Genomic DNA, 22,786 nt, shown 5'->3' with positions numbered 1-22,786 from the left:
TCCAGGGTGAGCCCTGAGGTACAATGTATTAAAAATGCTGATTTTCATGTTGTTTCTGAGAGTTAACCATGCATGTCGATTGATAGTGAACATACAGGTATTAATTTAAAACTAGTTGTGAGTCATGCAGACTTTGACATTTATAAAAAACATTGTGAGGAATGATGAATTGCTCCCATAAATAAAATTATGGGGATCCATAAATATCATACTGATACTAAAGGGTTGGCTAAAAATTACTCTTCTTGAACTAGACTCGGTGATGTTTGGGAGTGAAAGTGATAGCTCCCCTTTGTAGTTTGCATTAGAAAATGTTTACCACATAATAAGACAAGTTTACAGCTTTAATATTTTATGTACATGTATGATTTCAATATTTGTAGCGTTAGTTTTAAGCAGAAATTCTCAATCAACTTCCAGGTTAAAGAGTTTTGTTATCTATAGATAGCCAAAAGAAAAAAATCTCTTACTCATCTCTCTGGGCTCACATATAAAGTTTGTTTTGTTTAATGACACCACTAGACAACATTGATTTATTAATCGGAGGCTATTGGATGTTTAAACATTTGGTCTTATAAAAATGAAACTCGCTACATTTTTTTCATTAGTAGCAAGGGATCTTTTATTTGCACCATCCCATATACAGGATAGCACACACCACAGACTTTGATATACCAGTCATGGTGCGCTGGCTAGAGCGAGAAATAGCCCAATGGGCCCACCGACGGGGATCAATCCCAGACCGACTGCGCATCAGGCGGATCGGATGCTTTACCACTCACATACATATATTTTCTGTTGTATATGTTGACATGAAAATGTTTATTAAAAAATCGACATACTTATGCTTTTTTAAACACATTTTTTGTCTTTTGTGTGTGCAAAAATAGTCTTCTTGATCACGCAAACTAGATGTCCTTAGCAAAGTACAAGATATGCTAAATTTAATAGTTTGATTTATTCATGCATTGTAGGTTCCGAGGACATCATTGTTGACAACATCTCGACTGATAACCTGACATCTGTGTTAAACTGGAGTTCCGAAGCACATGGGTCTCCCTGGGTTCACCGACAAGGACTACACTACCTGAAGGAAGAGTTCATACAGATCGCACACTCCCCGGTGCTGCATGATCTTAGCAAAGAGTACATGATAGAGGCACTTCGTTCAGATTTCCTGCAGGTAAATTATACACTTCGCTTTATCTTACTGCTTTATGAACATGCATTTTATATATACATGTAATACCATAAGTTTTGTTTTTTGTAACAACTTAATGGATTATAAATGTGACGGAATTAGAACAGAGATTCTTTGTGTAGGAGTCCTAAGAGTCCAGCACTAGAAATTAAGCTAAAAAGGAATATTCCACATAGGATCACTTTGTACCAACAGGTCCTGGCTATGTTGTAATTGTATTCTTGTGCTAAAGACACCTCCAGGCCATACATCGGTTCCAGATGTAACAAATAAATCAACCTCCACTGAGGAGTTTTGAAACGGGGACTGTTTGTAAGAATTTAGTCAATAGGGAAATTACCATTATCTACTAACAGGAGTAACACGTTGCAAAAACAGACCAATAATATAAAGTGGTGAGCTAAGTTTTCTTTTTTAATTTCAGGCAGGAGAGCTGGATGTGCTGATTGCAGTGTTGAAGTGGGGTGAGCAGCAGCTGGTCCGTAGAATAGAAGAGAGAGGTGAGACCGTTATGACATTTTATTTTATATCGGGCCTTAGGAACCTGCCATTCCATGCATAAAGTGCCAGTCATGTGGGCTAGATACCACCCACCTAACCCAAAATAATTTTGAAAAATCTTCTCTTTTTTTTTTTTCTTCTTTTTTTAACTGCATTCACCCCTTCAGGTCTGGGTATAATGTTATGTATGTTTCTTATCACCTACATATTAATAATAAAAAAATAATAATAAAAAATTAGACTCAGCGCTTATTTAAATAGTGCATCCCACAGGGAACGCCTTTTTTCATACTATGGAATTTACTACAAGTTATTTATTTCTGAACTAATTGATTTTTAAATTGCACACAATTTTTTTTTTTCTTCTTATTTCCAAAACACTTTTACGTTTCTTCTTATGTCAAAGCAAATTGAAGTTATTTACAAAAAAACAGTTTTATAATGAATACTGAAAATCATTCTTCCTACCATTGATAGTGCTCACACAATTATTAAAATTGTTTACATTTTGCATTGTTATAATAAGGTGTGGCAAGACTAACTTTAAATTGACATGGTTTTAGCATCATTGTTCTATTGTTCTTTAAACAATGTAATAATTTTTCAGAACCAAATCTTCTGAGTCATACCGCTCACAGTGTTGCTAAGAAAGGTGTGAAGAAACGAGACTTGAATGATGTCGAGCTGAGAGATATCTTGGCGGACATATTACCATTGGTCAGGCTGGACCATGTGATACCATACAGTAACGATACTCTAAACGGTGCAATAAAACGAGGGCTTGTCAGTACCCCTCCATCGCACATGATTGGAGATGAAAGTCCGGGACACAAAATTTGTGCGTGGGTTCGAGGGAAGAACAATGGAATATATGTGAGACCACGATTGTTCATTCCTTACTATGAAGAAGCAAAGGTTGGTTTAACCCCACTATATGCAAATCATTTAACCTCCCTGTCCCCTTTTAACAATATGCACCCATTGTTAATACCTTCCTGCATCACATACAAGTCTTGCAGAATGTTTGTGTATTTGAAGAATGTTTCATTACATACTCTGATGAACACTGTTTTTTCATGATGGCTGAGGACCCCACTTTCTCTTCCATGTGTACATACAACTTTTAGTTGACCATTTTGAAAAAGTAAACATTTAATACAATAGTGATTTTTGGTGTTTGTTTTTTATTATTATTTGTTTTTTATACATCATCACATTGTAACTTGTTTTTCAGTCTGTATTAGAAGACCAACTGTCCTTGGCTCACGAGCAGGACTCGAGTCGAGTGAGAATGATCAACATGTCATCTATCCCCGACACCCTGTACATGGTGGAGGACCGGCACTACACCATGCCCTACGCTCTTTCTCCAGCATCCACAGTGGACATCATTGCTGGCACGATACCCGGTAAGATAATATTGTCACTTATCTTCATGCCCTACGCTCTCTCTCCAGCATCCACAGTGGACATCACTGCTGGCACGATACCCGGTAAGATAATATTGTCACTTATCTTCATGCCCTACGCGCTCTCTCCAGCATCCACAGTGGACATCATTGCTGGCACGATACCCGGTAAGATAATATTGTCACTTATCTTCATGCCCTACGCTCTCTCTCCAGCATCCACAGTGGACATCATTGCAGGCACGATACCCGGTAAGATAATATTGTCACTTATCTTCATGCCCTACGCTCTCTCTCCAGCATCCACAGTGGACATCATTGCTGGCACGATACCCGGTAAGATAATATTGTCACTTATCTTCATGCCCTACGCTCTCTCTCCAGCATCCACAGTGGACATCATTGCTGGCACGATACCCGGTAAGATAATATTGTCACTTATCTTCATGCCCTATACTCTCTCTCTCCAGCATCCACAGTGGACATCATTGCTGGCACGATACCCGGTAAGATAATATTGTCACTTATCTTCATGCCCTACGCTCTCTCTCCAGCATCCACAGTGGGCATCCATTGCTGGCACGATACCCGGTAAGATAATATTGTCACTTATCTTCATGCCCTACGCTCTCTCTCCAGCATCCACAGTGGACATCATTGCTGGCACGATACCCGGTAAGATAATATTGTCACTTATCTTCATGCCCTACGCTCTCTCTCCAGCATCCACAGTGGACATCGTTGCTGGCACGATACCCGGTAAGATAATATTGTCACTTATCTTCATGCCCTATGCTCTCTCTCCAGCATCCACAGTGGACATCACTGCTGGTACGATACCCGGTAAGATAAAACTACTATTATTTATCACTTATTTTTCTCTTGCCTCTTGCTTGTTTGTGACTGTTAACTTTGGAGCAGACTTGATTGTGTTATCTAATAGTGTAAGTTTTAGTATATCGTTTAATAAAGGTTAGGAATTCTTAGTATCCATTAAACAATATTTGTTGTCTTAAGAAATAACCCACTCTGTTTGGAGTAATGAAAAATATATAGACAATAAAAATGAGTGTTTCCTGTATGACAAATATATGTGATATGAGTGAAAAGCAGAGTAGTTTCTCTTATATTTTGTTATGAGGAGCATTCAGCTATTTAAAAATAATCCATAATCAAAGACATAAATGCTGTCTATATAACTATCTCAGCAGTGTATTCAGTTTTCAGTCATCTGTTATTTGCAGTTCCTGACCGTAACACATTAGTTACAATGCTGCAGCGAGAAGCCGAGCTACAGCGATCCAGGGTGGCCCAGCGAGCGTACGCCCTGCCGTATTCGGACAAGCGTGCGGTGAGTTCCCAGATCCAGCTGCGCGTGGTGCGGGAGTTTGGGCTGCCCGACAACACCGTGGAGGTGATGACCAACAGCCAGTACTACTACTCGGAGGAGACACGCTTCTCTGAACGCCGCTACATCGCCTCGCCGGCACGCAAGAAACACAGCCCAGTCCTGTCTCTGTCACCTTCACCTCCATATAGTCCCACTGTGGTGAGAACAAATACATCACATGATTTTATTAAAGGCACAGACCCTAGTTTCAGCCTGTAAAAATGTACACTAAGTTTGATTAATCTACAAAGCTGCAACATGTTTGGATAATGTTATAGAGAGAAGCTAAAGTCTGTGATGTTTAAATGGGAAAATACAGTCTAAAAATAATTAGAGCTTATCTCGATAACCCATTATTTCTCAGACAAACATGTTATAAAAAATGCATTTTGGGGTATTACAATAGCCTGAATGACCAGAACCACTTCAGGTTTACGAAAACAAATATTCTAAATAATAAAATGAAAGTACTTCTAATTTAAATTATCAAAAATAGCTTTAGAAGTGAAACGTACACTAAAAAGTAGTGTTTAAAAAATAGGATCTGTCACTTTATATATGTACTTAAAAATGTTTATGAAAGGTAATGAGTTGAATTTACAAAGCCTGTTTTTCACTTACACATGTAACTACATATATTTTTAATGCTTAAACACCTGTTTTTAAGAAAAACAAGCTTCATAATTTTGACCCAGTATGTTTTGTTTATTAATGATCTTCATTTGAGACACCATGCCACCATTCTCTTGTGGCAGCTTATATGCAACATACGTGTAGTCCAGTTTTGGAAAATATTAATCTCTTCATTAAAAACACTACATATAAAATATGCTGTAAACAAAATACAATTAGTTACAGTAGCATTTGGAAAAAAGATAATAACATGTTATTAGCCAAATTTTGTGCTTCTGTTGTCTAAAGGGCCAAATAAAATTGTGTTTTAAAAAATAATAGATTTACTATCTTCTTGTTTATATTAGTTATGTCGGTGTTGAAAGTCATATGGCATACTTGCAAGTGAAACATAATATTTGGAATTTCCAATCTGTAACAAAATATTGTAATTATACTCTTACTTGAAATTGTTTGTTATTTACATGTCATTATTGTTTTGCGAAAAGTTACATAGTAATAATCACTAAGTATTTTTGTTTTCTAGAATGAAGCCAGTAGTGAAAGTGTTTTAAGTGACACAATGCCTGATATTGCCATGGCAACATCGTCCATGAGTCAGCTGCACATGCATGAAGATTTTGAATTGGACATTGGTGATGGAAACAGCCACCATGGGACTCTGTACATTTGAATCACTCGGTTACATGTTCACCTGTGTACATATTATCTGTGTTGTAGCACCTGTAATTAACTGCTACATGTCATTACCTCATCAAGCTAATTCGTTAAAAGCTGGTAATATGCAGACCAAGTGCAATATCAGATTGGTAGTCAGGTTTATTACTGTTCGGAAAATGTCTTTAAAGGTCTTGCATTATTTTCTTGATTTTCTCTATCTGTGGTAAATTTCAAGCTTTTACTTGACTTCTTTCAAAACTTAACAACTGCTTGATAATTAGATATTTAGAATTATACTTCTTGTAGACCAGTCATTAATTAGAAGAGTAACAGACTTCACTGCTTCAAAAATATTAAATTATTAATACATGATGATTTTACTACATGTTTATTTTATTTAGTTAACAGTTAAACAAATTTCGATTTAAATAGGTGATGTAATTTTTAAAATGTGTTAATGTTTGGTGGGGAAAATTATGCATTGGAAAATTCTCCGTCCAGTCTTTTGTGTAAAACTGCTGGATGAAAGAGAAATAATATATTTAACAGAGTGGTCTGATTGTAATTTCAACTTCTTGCAATGATTATATAGAGAGAGTGAACTCTTTCGTATGTGCTCATGTACCACGAAGGTTTCAGGCACACCCATCCCGAAACTTAACCTCCGACATCGCCAGTGACTATGATTCAATTTTTTTTTAGCCCCAGGTTAGCTTGGATCTATTAGTATCGGGGTGATAGCTTTTGATTACATGTTATAGAGAACTGCCTTTCTGATCACAGTCAACCCCATTGATAAAGTAATAGGATTACATTTCCACTTCGAGTATTAAGATATTCTGAATCTGCTATTCATGTTTTGTGCAATATCAATTGAAATGTTATGTTTTTATGCAATTTGACTTTAGTAATTAGTAAATTATGACAAAATTTGACTAAATTCTATTTTCTTTCATGTTTTGCTACCTCATAAAGTAATTTTTTTTTTTTTTTTTTGGGTCTAATCAATACTGTGCTCCTAGAAAATGTAACCATTCTTGCAAAACTTTATTCTGGACTTTGATGTCATACAAAATACATTCATGAATATTCACTTTCAAATGAAAGCCTTAAGTTTAAAATATTTTATGAATAGTTTCTGTTTTCAGGTTATCTATAAAAAAATAATTAATGTTTAGACTGCTGAATGAAGTTTGACAAAAATTAAGTTGATTGGGTACCAGAATATCACTTAGATATTTTGACTATAAAAAATACAATGTGACATTAGAATAATAAAGTCATAGGTAAAAGTATAGGTAAAAGTATATTAGATATAATGATCCAGAGTTGTAAATGAATTTGTAAATGCCATTATTATGTATATGTGTGTAAATAGATTTAACGTGTAACCACTTGATATTATATTGTATGTGTATACTGTGGTTACTTGAATATAGTACTTCCATTGAGCTAATCCATCCAAGGTTTGAGGGGGATCTAAGCCATTATATTGGGGCTTGACAAAGTGCTTGTGTTTAACATGTGATGTTGATCCTCTGTGATAATGCACTTAACTCTTGGTAGCACAACAAAAACTGAGGAAAGCCTGTGGATGTGTTATTGATCTTCAGTTAACCAGGTAGAAGTAGACCTGAAATATGTTTGTAATTAATGTAAACAGGTTTTTTTTAGGTCAGAACACATTTTTCTGGGCAGCAAAATTAATTTTTTAACAAACACATGTTGTTACAGTTCAAATTATTAATCAGATTGTGTTAAATTTTAAATCTTGAAATGCTTTTTTACTTCATTCTAACATAATTGCTTAGCTGTTCAAGTATTTGACTTTGGGACTTCATTTTTGTACATAGTTACGACATATTTGACGGTTAATAGTTACTGTTGATGTAACTTTTTATAATGCCAGGTAAAACAGTTTGAGAATAATCTGCATTTGATAAATGACATATAACAATACAGGGCCTAAACAATAACAGTGTTAATTTGTGTTGTAATTAACCAGAATTATTATATTTACTTAGTACATTATATTGGAAATGGTTTATCTCAGATTAATGGTTAATTATTGAGAGTAACATGTTACATGTCCATGGTTTTCCAAAATAATGTGTTGTATTTAAACAGTAATAAATTAAACTGGTTAAATTGTAGTGAGCTCTTCGATTGCAAGTGTATCATTTGCATCCAGTTGACCTCACAGCACAAAATGTTTTTCTTGTAACACAAGGTGTGATTGGCATTAAACACAGGTAAAGCTTGCTGTGTCCAACATTAGCTGAAAGTGACAGTTAATTGGGTAAATATATTTTTATTACATACTGATGCAGACATTAAACAAAGGTTACGCTTCACCAGAACAAAATTCTAAAACAAATACTGAGACTGTTATTTTGTGTGTTATACACATTACTGTTATATTTTAGGTGAAAATACAAAACTTGTGTACAGAGTGTATGGAAAATACTTGTGGAATGAGTACATTTACTATGTGGAAAATACTTTACTTGTGGAATGATTATTTACATTGTATATGGAAGATCTTTTACTTGTGGAGTATGTTTACATTGTAGGTGAAAAATACTTAGTTCTGGAGGGAGTACATAGAAAATATTTTACATGTGGAGTTGAACCTGTATATTTTACCAAACATAACACTTGACAAGGCGATTTTAGATTGTTCACAAATATGTTAGTTGTTCTTCTTGCCTCTTGGTCTGCTGTCCAATTTTCTAGGCAGCAATTTAGATAGTATCCTACTTAGCGGCGTCTCTGAATAGCACATGTTTAGATATATTATAAACTATTAAAGTAGAATAATTCAGTTTTTGCAAATACATGTATATGCAAATTGCCAAAAATATGTTGTGTACAATTTTTGTTGGCACTAGGTTAACCAGATGTATATAGAAGTTTGAAAAGTTCAAGTGTATTTTAATGAATTTATGTTATTTTCAGGTTGGAAACATTTAAAAAGGTGTCTAGAATTTTAAGTTAGTTGAGTGTAATTTACAATTAAAAAAAGATTATTTACAGAAAATGCTTTAAAATAATTGGCCCATTTTGTTTTTGTATATTTTGTTTTTATGATCAAGTGTTGAACACTTTAACTTATAGTAATATATTATAAAATCAGTTGGCAAGAGAAATTTGTAAAACACCATTATAGAAATTTTATTACATTTTCCAAGGATTATGCTTGAATTTTTATGTATATTTTGATCTCATTGAAGCACATGTATATTTCACTTGACATGGTCATGTGCCCAGGGCAGACCACTGCTTTATTCACATATGTGTTATATGTCTGTATATTGTCATATTGTTTTTAATGCACATACTGCCACCATATCTGTGTGATATTGAAGGAGCAATCTCAGTCCCTATGTTTTCACATTACTTACATAGAGAAATAATCGGTATAGATAAATATATAATATAGGGAATCATGTCTATGTTCCCTCAGCTAACCCTAACCCTGAGGGAACATAGAGCTTAGGAACCCTAACCCTAACTCTGAGGGAACATAGAGCTGACCCCTAATATAGTGGGGGGAATACTGGTGCTATGCACGAGTACTTTCCAACTATATGTGTATTGATTAATTGATGTATATGTTATATTAGTTACTAGAATACTATCACTGCATTTTACCGTTTCATTTGTTCTGTGTAGTGGCTATGAAAAGTAATTTCTCTTAAATTTACTTTGTCAGCGACAGAGAAATTAGTGGAGAAGTTAAACAAAACAAAAACTTTAAACCAAACACCAAAGATTAAAATAAGAAGAAAAATATTAAATCTGCCATGCAAATATTTCTATTTTATTAAAAAGTATTAAGTTTGGAAATATGGTTTATCATGAATCCACACTTCCTGTGACCCAGTAACCTATAATGGAGAATTAAAAGTACCTGATAACACCTAGTGACCTACTTTGTTAACATGATGACTTTGGCATTGTTTTGTGTTATCGGATCAGTTAGAAATTGGTTGCTTATTTTTCAAACATCCAATGCCAGCAATAAATGCTGAATGCATAAATAAATATTATTTTTACACTTTTGTACTACTTGAATACCTTTTGTTTTTCAACTGCCCCTATTTGCAACGAGCTAGCATTTTGATTTAAACAAAACGAACAAAAAAGTAGCTTCTTGCAAAGGATGGTCTACATTAGAACAGTGTCAGGTGTCACATAGCCACATGAAGAGTAGTGTGACTTAAGATAGTGACATAGATCGTCCTTAAGTGAGAACTAAATCTGTTTCTCTTCACACACAAAATATAGCTTGAAACCAAATAAACACAATATCAAAACATAGTAACCTAATATTCTATAAATCAGCACCAAATATTTTTTGTAATGATTTATACACTTCTAACCATTATGTACTATCCTGTCTGTGGGATGGTGCATATAAAAGATCCCTTGCTGCTAACAATATGTCTAACCATATAACCGTAAATAAAATGTGTTGAGTGCGTTGTTAAATAAACCCATTTCCTTCCTTTCTTCTAACCATTATTGATATAAATGCTAATAACTGACAGTTCTTTATTACATATTTTTCTGTTTTAAACTTATCTTTTCACAGTTTGTTATTTAAAAACTAAAAAATATTAATTTTTCTTTGTAATAGGTAAAGGGAAATAACTCTTCTCAAAATGTTAAATGGTGTACTCAGAAGAAAAAATAAAATGCCACAGTAACATTTAATCTAGATTTCATTCTGTTAGAAATTTGTCTAAGTCTTTGGGTGACATATGCTACAGATAATATTAGAATGTACAATTGGTCAGTCATCCTTAATTAAAATTAGAGTTAAAGAACTGTGTATCTTATCTTAGATAAAAATACACGATGTTTTTCCAAATATGAAAAAGAAATATATAAATAGGCATATAGTAATGAAACGAGCAAACTTTACAGCACATTTATAACACTACACATTTTATAGATGTAAGAAAGTTACTTTAATAGCCGCTCCCCAGAATGATATAGAAGTGCATTTAACTTCACCTGATTTATAAGTGAAATGGTCTGCATTGAAATGAATGTTATGCACAGGCTGTAGTATTTTCTCAGCTATTAGCTTGGTTTACAGGTGACTTTTTTTAATTTCGTTCTTTTACATTATGTACCATATCACTAAGCTGGGTTTCCATCTTACTATCTTAGATCTGTGATTAAGTAATTAAGCAAAAACATATTTTATTGAAAACAGAATTTAATATTGGTAACTATTATGTCAGACATCATGTCCCTATATCCTTATGAATCATTGTTAGAAACATTTCAATGATTGTACTGTTATTGTTGAGTTTGCTCCATACATGTGTTTAGATTTTTCTCTTCTTCAGAACATGCTCTTACTCTACATGCAGGATCCTTTGTTTGCCATGTTTTGTTGTTAGGAGATTTAATCTGTGTTAAATTATTGCTTGCCAAGTTGTTTCTGTACATATTTGCATTTGGTTATGTCTGTGTGATCATCTTTTTGTAAATTAATAAAGTAAATAATGTTTCGAACATTTGTTGTTTGACTAATTTGAACCCAACAGTAACACAAATAGCAGAAGGTGAAACATGGTAGCTCAGTTGTTTAAAGTGACAGACCCTCGTTTTAAACACTACTGCATATTTTTCACTATTAGAGCCGTTTTTATTTGCCCATCTATGATGGGTTGTATTATGGTATGGCTCTGTCCGTCCGTCCGTCTGTTAACTTTTTCTTGTCCGGACCATATCTTGCATACAGGACCATCAAACCTCACATGTAGGAACACTGGGATGGCAGTGTGTAGCGTACTATTACTAGGCCACTGTGACCTACTTTTCACAGTCTATTATAGTAACGGTAAATCCTTGTCAGGACCATATTTTGCATACAGATGCATACAGGACCATCAAACCTCATGTAGGGACAACTTGGGATGGAGGTGTGTCGAGTACTATTAATAGGTCACTGTGACCTACTTTTCACAATCTACTGCACATAACAGTAAATCCTTGTCCGAATCGTATCTTGCATACAGGACTATTCTAATAAAAGAATAACTTCATTAATCGGACAGCACCTTCTCCAATGGATACAGTATCGTCAGTAGTCTGTCCAAAACAAACTATTCATCTATCCCATTGCAAAAATTTCACATAATTAGAATTGAATCATACCCGTAACATATTCATTAATGTCTATGGTTTTCCATCAAACTCCTGACGGGCGTATCATTGTACTTCACTGGTAATCTTTTTTTTTTGTCTTTTTTTTTTTTGTCTTCTTTTTTTTCCCCCAGATCATTTTGGCAAAGTCAGGGCTGGGGTGCCTTGCCTCAATGCCTTACAGAATTTATATGCACAGAAAATATTCAAATATATTCAACATACGCACACATTTAAATAGATATATAAAATGTACACAGTTTGTTTAATTGTACAGTACATTCCTTTTTTTTATATATAAACTAAATCATGGATATTGAAATGGACTCAATATACAACCGTAAGCTATTTGTTATGTTTATTTGTTCTGAGGATGGGCTAGTACAGAGAAAACGAGGTTGAAAAAACAAAGTGGTTGTAATATTACAAAGGTGGACAATGATGAGAAAAACAAAGGAAAAAGGGGAAAAAAAGGAGAGAAGATATTAGTTAGTTTGAAATATCGTGATTGTAACACTATCATAATAGAGATGGAATAGTGAGATTTAATAATAGAGATAAAAAACCCCACAAGAATATTATTTGTAAAGTTGAAATTGAGTAGACATTTATATACTGTAGATAAAATCAAAGTTGTTTCTAGTATTTTTTAATTGAAAAGATTAAGCCACTTGGACCATTTGATGTTAAATTTATCATATTCACAGTTTTTATAATAGATCTAGTTTTCTATATGAAATTTCTTTTGTAGAATCACTTTTATAGTATCAATACATAGATTTCTTTTAACCATCTTCATTGAATAAATATAATATTTAACATTAATTATTAACCAGTTTATATTTTTTGCCTTTTTATCATCTATCATACCAAAAATAACTTTATTTTTAGTAAATGAAATGCGAATTCCAGTTTTTATAAATATCCATTTTTCAACATTTTCCCAAAGTTCTCAGACTTTGTCACAATCGTAAAACAGATGTTGTAGCGTTTCTGGGAGATTATTACAGAAAATGCATTTATTTGAATCAATATAATTTATCATATGTAGAAATGTATTGGTACTAAGAATTCTGTGTAGCAATCTGTATTGAAACCATATTAATGAAGTGTCTTTCACGCATTTAAATGGTACAAGATAATACTTTGTCCATGTATGATGATCAAATATTAGACCTTTATCTGCGTATTTTGTTTGTGCTTTAGGAGGTTTTTTTTATTATTATTCAAAGTGCTGTATATAGCCTTACTTCATGCATTCTTGTTTAACATTTTTAATTTAAAAGGCAGAATTGGTATTTTGATTGCAATATATTCTGTTATATTGAAACTGTTTTGCATTTGTAAAAAAGCTTTTACAGCATTCGCCAACGATACATAACTTAAATAATTTGTGTTTATTTCGTATTTTTGTGTGAAACATTCGAAATTTAAAACTTTTCCTTGCTCATCAAGCAGATCACTAATAAAAATAATACCTTTCTTAATAAAGTTCTTGTATAAAAATGGTTCATTATTTAACAGTATTTTACTATTAAACCAAATATTTTGTCCCTGTATATCTTCAGTAATTTGGAACTTTTGATGTTTTTGAACTAGTGTCCAGCTGCATAAAACATCTCGCCAAAACATATTTTTTATGTTTTTCTTTTTAATTTCAATAAAATAATCACCATATATAATAAAATCTTTTGTTGTTAAACCTGCCAAATAAATTTAAAAAACGTGTTTAAAAGTTTGAATCATGTGTTTTGGTGGATTTGGAAGAGTTAGGAAAAGATTGATGATTTTAGGTATGATTAAAGATTTTAGAACTGTAACTCTTCCAAGAACAGACAGTTTTCTAATTGACCAAAGCTTCATTAGATTCTGCATTTCTATAATTTTTAAGTTATAATTATATTCTATAATGTCATCTAAGTTAAGTTTAAAATTAATACCAAGTAGGCTGAATGTATCTTTACCCCATTCTAACTTCCATCGCACATGATGATATACATCTTTTGAATATTTTTTACTGCCTATCCACATGGCCTTAGTGTAATTGATTTTTAAGCCAGAAATATCTTAATAGTAATCAAGTAAAAGCATTGTATTTTTCAGAGACTGGGACGTCCCGTCAAGAATAAAAGTAGTATCATCTGCGTATTGTTAGTCTGTATTCCGCCCCATCAATAAAAACACCTTTTATATTATTGTAATTTCTAACTAAAATTGAAAGAATTTCAGCACAAATTAAAAAAAATATATGAAGAGAGAGGATCTCCTTGTCTGCATCCCCTTTCAAGTTTAAATGTTTCTGATATGTGACCATTTTGTATTACGCAGGACATAGAATTTTTATATAAAGTTTTTATCCATCTTTTTATTGAGGAGTCAAAGTTAAATATATGTAATGCTTTTTCTATAAAGGGCCACGAGACTGAGTCAAATGCTTTTTCAAAGTCTATTAATACTAAAAGACCAGGTATAGAATGTGTTTCTGTATACTGCAGTTTTTTGTTTCTAGATTTAGACAAGTTTGTCCAGGGTGTGGTAGTATTCAGTTTTCAGTCGTTTCCATGAGAAAAATTAAGGGGAGTGAAGATTAGTCCTGAAATGAGTTTGTTTTGTTTAATTGTACCACTGGAGCACATTGATTTATTAATCATCAGCTATTGGATGTAAAACATTTGGTTATTCTGACATATCGTCTTAGAGAGGAAACCTGCTACATTTTTATACGCCCATCTATGGGTCGTATTATGGTATGGCATCCGTCACATAACAGTAAATCCTTGTCTGGACCATATCTTGCATACAGATGCATTCAGGACCATAAAACCTCACATGTAAGAACAACTTGGGATGGTGGTTGGTCCAAAACAAACTGTTCATCCATCCCATTGTAAATATTTCACATAATTAGAATTGAATTAATATAGATATGGTTTTCCATCAAACTCCTGATGGGCGTATCATGTACCTCACTGGTACTCTTGTTCCATTAGTATAAGCAATCTTTTTATATGCATCAACCCACCGACAGGATAGCACATAACACAACCTTTGATATACCAGTCCTGGTGCACTGGCTGGAACGAGAAATGGCCCAATGGGCCCATCTACAGAGCACCCTACCACTGGGCTACGTCCCGCCCTGTCCTTAAATTGTGCTAGGCGAACAATTGCATGAAGTTTCACATACAAGTTATTAAATATTTTATTGCAAGGCCTGTGTTGAGTGAATGCGAGTGATCATTCGTCTTTCTTGGTGAAGACTAGTTTTAGTGCAGCACTGATGATAATTGTTGTAACTGAGATGAATTGCTGTAGGTCACGGGTTTACAGATGGCAGTGTTTTGCTGCTGGATAAATATTACTGTTGTCTGTTGAAGGAATAATGTTTGGGTTTATTACTGGTTTAAAATTGCCATAGGTGAGCATTTTGCCTGTGACAAAAACCAACAAATGTACAGTTCAAGCCCTGTAAAGGAGTATTTACATTCGGGGAGTGGATATAGCTAGTAGAGCTCTTGCTTAAGGTGCAATAGGTCACAGGATCGAACCTCATTTGATATACACATTTAAGTGTTCCTTAGCTGGATTCCTCACTTGAACTCTATGTTAACCCTATTACCATTATTGGGTATAGATGCGATATTTGTAAATAATTACGTGATCAACTTAAAAATAACATCAGCAGACAACATATGATTCACACTACAGGTCTACATTCAATGATAACATTAAAAAAATGACTGTTTTTAGAATCATAACGGCAAAATATTCAACCTGTGATGTTTTTGCTTCAAATGTGCATTAAAAAAACACAAATCAGAGGCAGATCGGGGGGGGGGGGGAGGTCAGGGGCCCGGCCCCCTAAATTTGCGACAGTTATATATTTTATTATATATTAATTTTTTACTTTTTTTTAATTTTCACGAGCTCCCTCATTTTCGAGCATTTCGCCTCATGGCCCGCTAAATGGATTTTCTGGATCCGCCACTGATAATAAAAATAATAGCCCAACCCTAGTTGCAATAAAATCAGAAAAGCCTGTGCCTAATGGTACACTGTTACACAAAACAAATCACCAAGACTTCATAGATGCAAATTGCAGATAATTTGAAACCAGAATCAGATCCAGCGCAGACAGTCTGCAACTGTTCCCATTACGGCCTTCACGAGTCCAAAATATTGGACTCGAGTACTCGAGGGACAAACTCGTCCCGGGCCCGAGTACCCGACACTTACACTAGATGAGAATGAGATAAAGGAATAAAGTAAAACAGCATTATGCATCTTAATTCCACCACTGAACATGGATGCCAAATAATGCCATTTTATTACATTTTACATATTCGACTTTTGTTTCCCCTCCGTCTTATAGCCCTATAATGTAACCGACGGCAAGCATATGGCAAAGTGAAGTAAAACAATGATAGTGTTCTTTCTTGCACGGGTACTCGAGTCCTGTGAAAGGACTCGAGTCTCGCTAGACTCGGCCCGTGCCCGAGTACTCGTGGAGACCCTAGTTCCCATAGAAGCTGTTGTTGATATAAAGGTGGTATAATTGTTTATGAAAACCAGGCCTAATGTCAATTCAGCCAGTACCATAATATTCGCCATCATTTGAACAAGGCAGCATGAGTACATACTGTCTTGGCGATTTTGCTGGATCTTCCAAATTTCCATAAGCAAATTTAATGAATGTCCAAATAATATCCATCCAGTTGAAGAACGTTTTGTCTCCAGTTAGTTTTCTTTGTTATCATCCCAGATACCCTTTCCATAATTTACTTTTTCTAAAAGGGAAACATGATCTGGATAATTAATGACAAAGAATTCGACATAACCAATAAAAACAACGCAGACTGTTTCCGAATCTGTTCCCGTTTTTGCACACTTCTTTGCATGACTTTTCAAGGGAGATGATTCAACTTCTAAATTTAGAATTTAAATTTAAATAAGGGCACCTACAGTCTTCCGGCACACACAAATATGCATTATAAAACCCCAAAACCAACTTCACATAGATTCGAACTAAAAAAAAAAGTAGTAAATTCGCAGGGTTTTCGGGAACATTTCAAAGTTAATGGAGTGAAGGTAAACCACAGCATAATAGGTTACATACCGATTTTATACTCGTTTTCTTCGTAGTCTTCTTCTTAATTTACTATTATTATTACTAGTTGTTGGGTTTTTTTAATTCAAACTTCTTAAAATTTTATCTTCTAACATACATCTTAACTTCGATTTAGTAATTTTGTTTAACGTTTTATTTTTAAAACTACAGATTGGAAACTTTATTCTCAGATTTATGCATGCCGGGTATAAATTAAGTCCTAACTGATGCGATTTAGATAGCTGTGTGCTGTGTGCTGAAAGGGCTTGCCTAAAATCTTTTCACCGTGTATAATTCATGTAATACTTGTAATCCATGCGTTGTGATTCGTTTGCAGTCCCCCGTTTTGCAGTAGGCCTAATGCTAATATGAATAAAATGTTGCTATCCAGATTGGGTAATTTTCGTTTAATTCGGGCAAAAATCAGCCTGTCTTTCTAAAAAAAAAATGTTATTTCGACATTTGATCTAAAACTAAAATAAAAATAAATAAGTAAAAATTGCTGTCGTCACCACTGGCGTAGCCTCTGCGTCCACTAATCACGCTTCCCCGATACCTTATTACCATGTATTTCCATCATTCTACCCAGAGGCGGATCTGGGGGGGGGGGGGGGGGGGGGGGGGGGCAGGGGCGACAGTTATAATTTTATTATATATTAATTTTCATTGTTTTACGATCCCCCCCAAACCTCCGGGAAGAGCTGTCAACCTGTGACAATTCTTATTAGGCGTGAGAAAATTAGAAGTCAGGGTCCAGGAACTGCAGGACCTTGGTTGGGTCCAGGGCGAAGTTTTTGTTGTTGTTTGTTTAAGTCCAAAATGGAAATCGAGCGAGTGCAAGTTTTACTAATTAATACGGTTACTGTTAAACCAAGTCGGTCATTGGTAGCATCCGCGAGTAATTGTTGGTATTGAACCGAAGGTAGGTTGGATATGCTGTATTATTATTAATAGGTAACGAATTCAGAGACCCTGCATAATCAGCATATAATTCCATTCAGCTCTAACATATAAACAAAAATTATAAAATATTTTTATTTTTAGAAAAAGCGTGAGATTATAGTAACGTTGCACGAGAGCGTGATGTTTAATTGTTACAAATGCGTGAGAGCTGACAGGTATGCCTCCCCAAAGTTCCATTGGCATTCCGCCTCATGTCATTGGGGCCCCCATAAATGGATTTTTTTTTTATCCACCACTGCTACCCTCAAAATTAGTTATAATCCATGTAAATATGCATAGAGATTCGTTTGCAATAATATATATAGCTGTTTGTAGTTTGATTAAATTGTTGTGCAGATTTGGGCATTTTCGTTTACTTTTGGCAAAAGCCAATGGGAGCCGTACGCCTGTGTGTGTGTGTGTGTGTGTGTGTGAGTGTGTGTATGTGTGTCAATTATGTTGGGGCAACGTCAGTGGCAGTTTCAGATCACATGGTGGTGGTGGCATGAGAAGGGGGGCAGTGCTTTATTTTATGCCTGGTGAGTCGATCTGCTGCAATATTTTCTCTGCAGGCATACACCTATACTTTATTTAATTAAATTTTAGTTTGTGGGTGGTGCGTACACACACACACACACACACACACACACACACACAGTGCTCATGCACACACGCGCGCTCACACGCCTACACGCAAGCACACACACGCCTCCCACAATTCTAGAACATTCCTATTAGATTTTATTATTATTATTATTATTATTATTATTATTAAATAGAAATTACAATGTGGTTTGTTTCCCCTCCCCTACTAATTAGATATTGTGCCCCACACTCCAGATATAGTTCCTACGGGCCTGTGTTGTTTGATTTTATAAGCTATAGGCCTATATAAAAATATAATGTTGAATACAATGTAGCATATTTATTTTTATTTAGTATTGTTATAATTATAATTTTTAATATTATAGCCTAAAATATATATTAGTCTATATTTGCGCGCACACCACTTAACGTCATTGCAGGATCGACCCTTGTGTGTCGCATCCTTCCTTCGTATTGGGAACAGTGCAACATACATGCGCGAGGTATAATAACGTTAACTCGCCCGAGTGTAGGGATAGAGGTTTATGTGTTTATTGCACTACTACGGAGCCCCAAAACTTGCAAAAGCCTAACAGTTTTTAATGTGATCGATACACGACCGCGCTATCTGTGCTAGTCGGCTTGGCGCGGAACTGTACATCGGCACATCGGCTGTACATTTATGTACCACGGGACGGCGACGTGTTAAGTTCTACTACACAACATGTCATACAAGGTGGGTGTCAGATAATATGGGGCTTTAATAGAAAATCTCACTCTGTTATTGCATTTCTTACTTGTTTTCATTCATAGTCGTTCGGAAACAAGTGTAGCTACACGTATTGTGGCGAATGTTGACAATCAAAGACTGCCATTTCTCGACAGTTAAAATTTGTTCTGTTGCTGTAATAATGTATATAAAAAAGATATGACACCACAACGATGAAAAAATTAATGAATTTCATTATATGTTTGTTTTATCGCATTTAGAAATAAGGTTGGGTATTTTATATTCTTTTGTTTTGGGCGTGTTCGATTCTTTTGTAAACACGATACGTGCGAGAGCGCACGTACACCACTTTTCCGTGAATTCCACCGATACAGAAAAACTTCCGTGTGAAATCGTTTGTAGATTTGACGACATTAAAATTAATGTTGGTTTCCGCGGTTTGAGTTCATTCATAAACTGGAAGTATGTATGATAGAGTAAATGTACGTTACACAGTAAACTGCAGTCGTCTCCATTAAATGTCGACCGAACGCCGACTGCTATAAATATTACACCACTGATATTTTTAGAATGCATCACAGCCTGACACGGGCGAATCTAAACTACAAGTTCGCCAGTTAGAGCGCTCCATTACACTAAAACCCAGCAAATGGCAATAGCATCGTTTTGTTATTGTAAATATATACATGTATGTTTAATACGTTATAAGATCAGTTCTGAATTTAAAACAAATTAAATACAATTTTTAGTTTTGTAACTTTTGTCAACTTCAGTGTCGCCTTCTATGGATTTGATCGGCTTTCCCCCGGTCCCAACCACAGACAGGTGTCCCCAACCAATAATGCCGAGGGTGCTATAGTTATGTTACATAATAAATACAGATTATTATACGAGCTTGTATGTCGTACTGATTTTACGAAACGAGTGTCAGGATTATTGTAGCCTATTACCAGGGGGGTTCGGGAGGTTCGCTGAAGCAAATGGTCCGCTTTCAGAACTAAAACATACAGGTTTATACATATGGAGTTTCTGGTGGTGCAAAGCCAAAATAGAAAAAGGTTCACTTTGTTCATATTTGCCCCCCCCCCCCCCCCCCCCCGGTCCAGATCACGCTACGCCCCTGCTATTGCCCGAGCGAGAGCGAGTGTAATACATGAATCCAGACACTATCGAGTTTCGTAAAATTAGTACGATTCATTTGCGAGTGTAATAATTTCTTTATTATCCACATTATCCAAAATATTATTTTCATGAATAACAAGCTAAAATCATGTCCAAACGTTTAAAAATTGACCAAAAAAAGAGAGAAAAAAGACGACACCCCAGCACAAAAATACACATCGGCTATTGGGTGTCACAAAAGGTAAGCATATGAATGATAACATTTTTAAATAGACATATAATTAAAGAAATAAATATGAAATACTAGTATAGCTTTACAAAGAAATATTCAGTCTATCGTCTGAGGTGTGTGGGTCGAAGGATCGAACCTACCCTGTGGACCCATTATCTTTTTCCGTTCCAACCACTTCCCACGACTGGAATACCAAAGATCATGGTATGTACTGACATGTATATGGGAAGTGCATATTATAGAAGATCCTTTGCTGCTAATGAGAAAATGTACCAGCCATGTTTCTTCTATTATTATTCAATGTTTCACATCCATTAGCCGATGAGTAATAAACCAGTGTGCTCTAGCGGTGTCGTTAAAAAGAAAAAATAATTTGTAATTTTAATAATTTAAAAAAGGCTATATTGGCCCAAAACTGAAGACAGATAAAACTAAAGGGCCTTCCCCATCCCACCCCTGTGAATCCAGAATCCAGAAAATCCATTTGTGGGAAGGAGGCACTGGGGGAAGGGGCAATGACATGTTGCTTAATGCCACAGGCGTTCTCGAAGAGATTCCTCGGATTCGCCGATGTAAAAAATGAAAAATAAAATTAAAGTATAACTCGCAAAATTTGAGTAACGGTATGTGTGGTTTTTTAAGTTAATGTTCTGGTTTCTTTCAGTTTTCTCGTATCGTGGCGTCTGGCGCAATACCCTTTGAGCGGAGTGGTCACAGCCTGGAGGTCATAGGAGACAAGGTGTATGTGTTTGGAGGGGAGCACACACCCCGGGTCCCCGTGGGAAACACCATCAACTGCCTTGACCTGGAGGTCAAACACTGGTCGAAAGTTCTACCGGACGGGACCCCGCCCATCCCCCGCACGGGGAGTAGCTCCACAACGATCGGTATCCGGTTATACATATTCGGAGGTCGAACGGGACTCCAGCTTGGAGGGACCGTGTTGAACGATTTACACGTGCTAGACTTGAAGGCCAACACGTGGCATCAAGTGAGAACAAATGGAAATCCACCCCTACCTCGTTACCTCCATTCCATGATCGCTATTGGCAATACCATTTACGTGTTTGGCGGTTGTAGTGAGTTTGGACGTTTGAATGACTTGTACAGTTTCGACACCGTGTCCAATACGTGGACAAAGTTAGCAACGTCAAACGAAATCAAAGGTAGAACTGGGGCTGGGTTTCTTGCTATAGATGACAGTGTTTACGTCATTGGTGGATTGTGCGGTGGCAAGAACTTGCAGGACATGTTCAGGTTTGACGTGCAATCTGGGCAGTGGGCCGTGGTGGATGCACACCCGCCATTGCCATCACTAGCATTCTTCGGAGTTTCAGCCATTGGCAAAAATATCTTTGTATTTTTTGGCCAGACTGACCAGTCCAGTCAAAGTAATAACGGTCTGAGCGAATTCACCAGGGACGTGTATGTGTATAACACGGAAACCGGTGGGGGCTGGACGAAAGTCTCCCTGGGTGGTGAAATCATTCCGCCGGCCCGAGGGTGGTTTCCAGCGGCAACCTGTGGGCAGAGGATCGTGCTATTCGGGGGCCAGGGACTAGACCACGGCAAACTTGACGATACCTACGTTTTCTCACGAGTTTAAAACATATCACGTGATCAAACTATTGCTTTAGTTCTTTTTTCAATGTTTTCACCGAAAAGTTGCATTATGCAAACGTTCTTGAAGAAAAGTTGCATTTTGCCAATGTTATTTCATTCTCTCTATCTTGAATGTTTGTAATATTAATAATAAATGTTTTGCCTTTTGACAAAAATATAAATAAAAGGTTTTATTTTTATAATTTTCGTAAATTATAGCTGTTAGACTATATTTTTAATATTTTACGAAGTAGTTTAGATTATTTCATTTTGATATCCACTGATATGTACAACTATTGATAGTGATAGCCGGCTTTTAGTTTTGTTACAAGTTAATGCTATTAATAATTAGTTTACCATTGGAACTGAACACTAGAAGAAACGAATCAGACTTTTACGTTTAATGGTAAAGCTATCCAATTTCTGTACCGCTGCATCTGTCTACCAAATATTTCATTGTCTTTGAATTACAATGTGTATATTATAAGCTTCAGATATTTATGTCTT

General features: G+C 35.4%; 2 protein-coding genes across 4 annotated transcripts in view; both read left to right on the top strand.

Annotated features, from left to right (window-relative positions):
- Positions 1–11,322, top strand: part of LOC121371711 (BTB/POZ domain-containing protein 7-like) — a 29,901-nt gene extending 18,579 nt beyond the window's left edge. Inside the window, exons 3-8 of the mRNA XM_041497806.1 lie at positions 975–1,183; positions 1,626–1,701; positions 2,310–2,617; positions 2,937–3,111; positions 4,356–4,660; positions 5,661–11,322. Coding sequence (XP_041353740.1) covers positions 975–1,183; positions 1,626–1,701; positions 2,310–2,617; positions 2,937–3,111; positions 4,356–4,660; positions 5,661–5,807 — 1,220 coding nt within the window. The 3' untranslated portion in view covers positions 5,808–11,322. The remainder of the gene's footprint in view (positions 1–974; positions 1,184–1,625; positions 1,702–2,309; positions 2,618–2,936; positions 3,112–4,355; positions 4,661–5,660) is intronic.
- A 5,605-nt stretch (positions 11,323–16,927) lies between these two features.
- On the top strand, positions 16,928–22,778 carry LOC121372480 (nitrile-specifier protein 5-like). 3 transcript variants are annotated; one of them, XM_041498813.1, is made up of 2 exons: positions 16,928–17,047; positions 21,342–22,778. In XM_041498813.1, the coding sequence occupies exons 1-2, from the start codon at positions 16,943–16,945 to the stop codon at positions 22,281–22,283; spliced, it is 1,047 nt and encodes a 348-aa protein (XP_041354747.1). In that variant the 5' UTR covers positions 16,928–16,942; the 3' UTR covers positions 22,284–22,778. The 3 variants fall into 3 exon arrangements, with proteins under 3 accessions (XP_041354747.1, XP_041354749.1, XP_041354748.1); XM_041498815.1 differs by lacking the exon at positions 16,928–17,047 and adding an exon at positions 19,102–19,329; XM_041498814.1 differs by lacking the exon at positions 16,928–17,047 and adding an exon at positions 20,518–20,686.
- Positions 22,779–22,786: the final 8 nt, after the last annotated feature.

Source organism: Gigantopelta aegis, chromosome 4 (genome assembly GCF_016097555.1).
Source record: "Gigantopelta aegis isolate Gae_Host chromosome 4, Gae_host_genome, whole genome shotgun sequence".
Lineage (NCBI taxonomy): Eukaryota > Metazoa > Mollusca > Gastropoda > Neomphalida > Peltospiridae > Gigantopelta > Gigantopelta aegis.
The sequence above is the reverse complement of the archived record's forward strand: the minus strand, read 5'-3'. Positions and strand labels throughout refer to the sequence as shown.

Excerpts from the sequence above, each read along its gene's own strand:
- LOC121372480 (XM_041498813.1), top strand. The coding sequence starts at position 16,943 with ATGCATTATAAAACCCCAAAACCAACTTCACATAGATTCGAACTAAAA. Across the intron at positions 17,048-21,341 it reads TCAAAGTTAATGGAGTGAAG|TTTTCTCGTATCGTGGCGTC; the intron begins GTAAACCACAGC and ends GGTTTCTTTCAG.